This window comes from Engystomops pustulosus, chromosome 9 (assembly GCF_040894005.1).
Source record: "Engystomops pustulosus chromosome 9, aEngPut4.maternal, whole genome shotgun sequence".
NCBI classification, from domain to species: Eukaryota; Metazoa; Chordata; class Amphibia; order Anura; family Leptodactylidae; genus Engystomops; species Engystomops pustulosus.
In genome coordinates, this window is record NC_092419.1 from 101,659,357 (window position 1) to 101,666,213 (window position 6,857).

Sequence of the window (6,857 nt, forward strand, 5' to 3'; positions counted from 1 at the left end):
TGATTTGGAGACCCCAAACTTCCAAGGAGTATTTGGGTAATAAGCTATGCTCTATAACTGATTAGTGGGGGTCCACCAAACACGTGATCAGGGGTCCCGAGTCTCCTGCTTGCCATGGTCACATACATTCCCTCTCTCCATCTCTATGGGGCTGCGGACTATAAAGAAAGTCCAGTCCTTCCCATCACAGCAGCTGCAGGTAGGATGGATTATGGGGTCCCAGCATTCACCCCCCACTATAATCACAGTAAACCATCTTCCAATGTAATTTCAGTAGCAAAATATCCCTTTAAGGACTGTCCCAGTGTACGTGCCTATACAGGATGATGCCCCCCATAAGTCCAGACTATAGAGAGGCAGGAGGCGATTTACTAAACATGACTACACAGTTTTATTGTGAAATTCTGCTTGCTGAGAAAGTGTGGATTCAGTAAATCTTTCCGAGAAAAAAAAAATATCAACATTAAAAAGGAGGAATAAAATTAGACACCTTTAAAACACACAGGAAAAAAAAAAAAAATAAAGCGACAGCTAGGCCCAAACATCAGGGAGACGGGAGACACAGGATGGGGAGATATGATATGGCACAGAAACAATCAGAGCAAACGCTCCGCTCTGCAAAACGCCTTCCTTTTCCTGTTACTTAACCCCATCCTGCCTGTAGCTCTGGGCCCACATCCTCTCTGCAAAGGCAGAGGAGACATTCCTGCAGCTCTTGAGGTGTTGTGGAACTACAGATCCCAGCAGGGTTTGCAGTAGCACAAGAGCTGAAGAGTGCGTTGCCCGTCCCTGGTTCGGATGAGTCGGCCCAGCTCGCTCGTGTACAAACATCAGAGACATATATATATTTATATATATGTGTATAAAGAAAGGGAAGATCAGTTTTTGTGAAGCAGAATAGAATCCCCCTCCCAAATTCTGCTTCCGTGCACCCCTAAACCAGTGCTTGTTATCTCTGGGAGGTCACGGAGAACATGGCACTGCCCGTCACCCCCCCCAAGTTTAGAACTTGCAAAAAGATGTCACCAACTCCTTCAAAAGTCCTAGAAAGCAGATGGCACCTGAGCCCGACATAATCTTGAAAGTTTCCTAGAGAGCATGGTCCTGAAGAGCAGCGACCACGTCTCATGGTGGGGCATGGAGCGGCAGAGGTTGGCATTGCCTCCCCTCCCCGATGATCTCTTCGAAGGTCCTTTGCAGTAAGGCAGTGTGGCTGACATAGAAGGAGCGGTAGACAGCTTCATCACAGGTCCCCTCATCGGCCCCGGGTACAGGACAGAGAGGGGAGCAGACGGAATGCGTGGGGAAGGGGGAGAGGGCAATGGGGGAGGGGGCTTTCTTTTGCTTTTTTTCGGCAGCACGTTACAGGAGATTGCACGTGTTCTTCTTGCGACCTCTCTTGGCTTGTAACGCAGCTCTTGTCGCCATCTCAAACACTTCCCGCACACCGTCCTTTGTTTTTGCTGAGCATTCCAGGTATCCAAAAGCACTGATCCTATTAGCCATATCCCGGCCTTCTTCTGGCTTCACCGGCTCCTGTATAGGGAAACATTGTCACCAACGACCTCTACATAACCTAACACAAGCTAATCCCCCCCCCCCCCCCCAAAGCCATGGCCCTATACACCCCATGTACCATGAAAAGACCCGTCTGCAGGTGGGACCATGCAGAGCTGTATAGTCCTTGCCATTAAAATATTGATCTGTATTCCAGGACTGTAATGTCCCCAAGTGCACTGGGACACGTCCTCACACTGCTGTGCACTTAGCTCTGTTTTAAACTGCTCTAAAGCCCCTCCCTTCTGTCTGTGTTTACCTGAAGTGCAATGAAAAGGCAGAAATCACGCTCACAGCCACATAATCCCCCTTCAGTGTACTAGTGGACCTTCTCCCGCACGCAGACCCCAATGTCACCCACCTGCTTCATCTTGGCCAGCTCACGCCGAGTGTGCTCATCATTCCTCAGATCCTTCTTGTTTCCTACCAATATTATGGGCACATTGGGGCAGAAATGCTTCACCTCCGGAGTCCACTTTTCAGGGATGTTTTCTGGAAACAAGAAAAATAGATGAGATTCTAAAAAGCCGAAACCCCTCCAAAAGAGAAACACCAACATGTACTAATAACACACGGATGTGCTGGGTCTACCAGAACCGCTCTGATGAGGCAGAGGAACAGTATGTGTTAATGGGACGACTGAAGTGACCTGCACAGCAAGTGACCAGGAGCCCTGCCGCGAAGCCCTCCATACTGATTTTAAAGGGGATATTACAGAGATAACTTGATGATCAGTGTCCCAGCGAGACCCAAGGACAAGCGTCCCATGCTGGATCGGTTGCATTCACTTCTATAGGGTCACAGCTGGTAGATGTATGTAGTCAGCTCCCCATCATGTGCATTACAGCCAGAATATCCCTTTAAGTAATGTGCCCTGCCGCACTCACCCAGACTGTCAGGGCTGTCAATGGAGAAGCACATGAGGATGACGTCCGTGTCGGGATAGGACAGGGGTCTTAGACGGTCATAGTCCTCTTGGCCGGCTGTATCCCATAGAGCCAGCTCCACCTGCAACATGAGCAAAGCTTTAGATTGTCAGCCTCGCGCCCCAGCCCGGCCATGTGACCTGCTAGTCTAGGCTCATTCCTCCCGTCACTAGGAGCTCCTCCATCATGTGCCCCGAGCGGCTTCTATTTCACCACAAAGTTACCTGTTTGGAGTCGACCTCTATATCCGCCACGTAATTCTCAAAGACGGTGGGTACATAGACCTCAGGGAACTGGTCCTTACTGAACACGATGAGCAGACAGGTCTTACCACAGGCACCATCACCAACTATGACAAGCTTCTTACGTATGGCAGCCATATCTATCAGGAGAGAGGAAAGGAAGAGCATGGGCTGAAGACATTCCACCACAATAGTCACTGCACTCACTATTCTGCTGCTGGTGCAGTCACTGTGTACATACATGACATTACTTATCCTGTACTGATCCTGAGTTACATCCTGTATTATACCCCAGAGCTGTACTCACTATTCTGCTGCTGGTGCAGTCACTGTGTACATACATGACATTACTTATCCTGTACTGATCCTGAGTTACATCCTGTATTATACCCCAGAGCTGCACTCACTATTCTACTGCTGGTGCAGTCACTGTGTACATACATGACATTACTTATCCTGTACTGATCCTGAGTTACATCCTGTATTATACTCCAGAGCTGCACTCACTATTCTGCTGCTGGTGCAGTCACTGTGTACATACATGACATTACTTATCCTGTACTGATCCTGAGTTACATCCTGTATTATACCCCAGAGCTGCACTCACTATTCTACTGCTGGTGCAGTCACTGTGTACATACATGACATTACTTATCCTGTACTGATCCTGAGTTACATCCTGTATTATACCCCAGAGCTGCACTCACTATTCTGCTGCTGGTGCAGTCACTGTGTACATACATGACATTACTTATCCTGTACTGATCCTGAGTTACATCCTGTATTATACTCCAGAGCTGCACTCACTATTCTGCTGCTGGTGCAGTCACTGTGTACATACATGACATTACTTATCCTGTACTGATCCTGAGTTACATCCTGTATTATACCCCAGAGCTGCACTCACTGTTCTGCTGCAGGTGCAGTCACTGTGTACATACATGACATTACTTATCCTGTACTGATCCTGAGTTACATCCTGTATTATACCCCAGAGCTGCACTCTTCTGCTGGCGAAACACATTCTCAAGACTCTGGTCCCACATTCATGCCATGGAAAATCTACTGTAAAGTACATCTACCACCAGGATGAAAGATTGTATGTAAATGAGCCTTAGAGGCTCCAGGCTCCATTAACACCTATGGAGCCTGGAGCCCCTCAGGCTAATTTGCATACAGTCCTTCACCCTGGTGGTAGATGTCCTTTGAGTGCTGTTGCCTTCTCCCCAGTATTTTGCACATATTGCCATAAGGGGAGGTACTTGATCGATACACAGTTTTCCAGACACTGAAGAGACCATCACACTGACCCCAGCTGCTCTATCAGGACTTCTGAATGGGGTTCCCCCTAAACAAAAATAAACATATTTGTGACTCGTGTATGCGAGTATACAATCACTCAGTATATACACACCCATCACAATACAATACTTCATAGTATATGCACACCCCCAATATGCCAGATTCCAGGGCGCACTGATGCATGGGGCCTCCTGTACATTATGCCACCGCACCAGGGGGGCACACACCCCCTGGTGCGGCGCTAGCAGGACCGTCATCCCACCGGGGAGGGGGGGGGGGGGGGTGCACGCCCCGGCGCTAGCAGCACTGCCATAGAAGGGGACTACACGGTCTCTTATGACAACATTTGGCGCAGACATCATACCCTTCATGGGCGGGGCTACAGACCAAAGAAGGCAAATACACACACACACACACACACACACAAGATACACATTACGCGCTCACTACTAATTGTGCACCCAATGACCACGACGTGACCGTGTGACATCATCAGTGACATCACAGCGCCATCCTGCACCCACAAGCTTGTAGATACGACTCTGTGGTCGCCTTCCTGTGGATCATGTGACATGTAAGGGGCAGGAGATGTCACCTATAGATGTCTGGACATTATACTACTACTACTATACTACATTGACTACTTCCTCCTCAGGATGTGTAGCCCCGCCCACATGGCATGACGTCATCCACACTGTATGATGACAGCATAACTATAAACTAACAGATATGTACAATCCTTAACATTCGGCGCTATCATCCCATCCCCTCCCCATTTCTAACCTTTCCTGGACGTCATTTTCGCTTCTAGTGACGTCATGATCCACACAGGCGGGAAACACCCTAAACGTCGTCCGCTCTCAAACAAAGAGTCTCCCGCTGGACATGAACGCTCAGCGAACCTTCTCGGCGAAACACGAGGCAAGACTCGCCCTCCGTCCCCGGTTACGGCCCACTTACCGTCCGCTCTGTCCCGCTGCTTCCACCCGTCCGATCAGCTGTGACGTGTCAAGCGCCCGCCTTCTCGGCCAATCAGCGCGAGCGCCGCCCAAGATTGACAGGCCGGCAGACCAATAGAAAGCGGATCCAGAGGAACGGACGAGTGACAGGAAAAGGACGTGATTGACGCCTCAAATCAGCCAATCAGAAATCCGGCAGACTCGCCCGTCCTATTTCCTATGACTTAATTCAGGTGCGCTGATCACATGACCGAGTGCGTGTGGTCTCCATTTTGGAAAAGGGCAAAGGGCTGGGCAGAGCTCCACCCTATAAATTCCATGGAAAAGGAAATCTGAGCAATAGGGGTGCCTGCCCCAGCTGTGTGCAGTCTAATAATAATAGGATGGAAATAAAGTTTCTCTTGGGGTGCGGTCACACGTTGCAGTTAAAACTGCATCACAATTAGTTTTGGGGTGGCTTTAGGTGGTATTACATATTATAACAAGTGAAAGACATCAAATCAACAGGTGAATGAAATTTGTGGAGCAGCTTTCTCTTTCAGAATCAAAATCGGCCATTCAGTTCATGTCTTTCACCTGTGAAATTGACAAAACTGCACCTAAAACCACCACAAAACTAATTGTGATGCAGTTTTACCTCCAGCGTTTGACCGCACCCTTAATAACATCCGCCATCACCTCAGGGCGCGTTCACACGTTGCGTTTTGACCTGCGTTTTCATTGCATCTGAAACGCATATACAACAGCTGAGGAGAGGTTATTTACCTAATTACATCACTGTTAACATTTCCGTCTACAAAACGCATCGTAAACGCGATGTTAACGCATGCATTAACAACGCGTTAACACATGTGTTAACATTGTGTTTATAAACGTAAACGGCAATGTAATTAGGCAAATCACCTCTCATCAGCTGTTGTATATGCGTTTCAAACGCAATGAAAACGCAACCAAAACACAACGTGTGAACGCACCCTCATAAAACATTATTCCAAATGCCACAAACCAATCTTACCTCATAGACCACATAAGGATTGCCCTGAGGTGGGCAGGTTAACCCTTTATCTTCTTGACACCCACCCTAATAAACATTCAGTGCAAAGTGTCCGATATAAGTCAATAACACAAAACTTTACTGATAAAACGCATCAGGCCTGAGTTGAGGACAACTTTTCACTTGACAACAATAAGATCATTAGGCCGGAGCCAAACGTAGCACTTTGTCTGCGCTTGCAAACGCAAACGCAGTCAAAGTCGCGCCCACCGTGGCGGGCCTCGGCCCGATCGCATCGGCGTTTCTATGGAAACGCCTGCGATCGGGAACGAGCCTCCGGTGTTTTGCGTTAATTTAATGCAAAACACCGGCGGCTCGTTCCCGATCGCAGGCGTTTCCATAGAAACACCGATGCGATCGGGGCGCGGCTTTGTTTGCGTTTGCAAGCGCAGACAAAGCGCTACGTGTGGCGCCAGCCTAAGGATGATGCCGCACATGGCGTCTTGAAACTGTTTTTCGTCCGTTTTTAAGCACTCCGTTAAAAAAATTCGGAAAACCTGTCAAAAACGGATGCGTTTTAAAAAATATGGGTGAGACAAATAATTGAAAGCTGCTGCTCCTCCTACTTTTACTCCATTCCTGGTTTGGGCATCAAAAACTGCATCTGAAAAACTGAACGTGTGACATCACCCTAAGGGCGCGTTCACACGTTGCGTTTTGGTCGCGTTTTCATTGCGTTTGAAATGCATTACAACAGCTGATGAGAGGTAATTTGCCTAACTACATTACCATTTACGTTTGTTGACGCAATGTTAACGCATGCGTTAACAAAACGCATGCGTTAACGTGTTCGTTAACATTGCGTTTACGATGCGTT

The 6,857-nt window shown here is 48.2% G+C and overlaps 1 protein-coding gene across 2 annotated transcripts; it reads right to left on the reverse strand.

Annotated features, from left to right (window-relative positions):
- Positions 1 to 367: 367 nt before the first annotated feature.
- LOC140077611 (transforming protein RhoA-like) lies at positions 368 to 5,146 on the reverse strand. Of its 2 annotated transcripts, none has more exons than XM_072124903.1 (5): positions 4,988 to 5,146; positions 2,708 to 2,865; positions 2,445 to 2,565; positions 1,919 to 2,049; positions 368 to 1,536 (listed from the first exon to the last, which is right to left on the reverse strand). In XM_072124903.1, exons 2-5 carry the CDS (start codon positions 2,861 to 2,863, stop codon positions 1,363 to 1,365), a joined length of 582 nt encoding a protein of 193 aa, XP_071981004.1. In that variant the 5' UTR covers positions 2,864 to 2,865; positions 4,988 to 5,146; the 3' UTR covers positions 368 to 1,362. The 2 variants fall into 2 exon arrangements, with proteins under 2 accessions (XP_071981004.1, XP_071981003.1); XM_072124902.1 differs by lacking the exon at positions 4,988 to 5,146 and adding an exon at positions 4,811 to 4,981.
- Positions 5,147 to 6,857: the final 1,711 nt, after the last annotated feature.

What these genes read in the sequence shown, in the direction of transcription:
- LOC140077611 (XM_072124902.1), bottom strand. Translation starts at nt 4,847, where the DNA reads ATGACGTCACTAGAAGCGAAAATGACGTCCAGGAAAG. An exon ending in GAAAATGACGTCCAGGAAAG is followed by an intron (nt 2,866 to 4,810) that starts GTTAGAAATGGG and finishes CTCTCCTGATAG; the next exon opens with ATATGGCTGCCATACGTAAG. An exon ending in TGACAGCCCTGACAGTCTGG is followed by an intron (nt 2,050 to 2,444) that starts GTGAGTGCGGCA and finishes TCTTGTTTCCAG; the next exon opens with AAAACATCCCTGAAAAGTGG.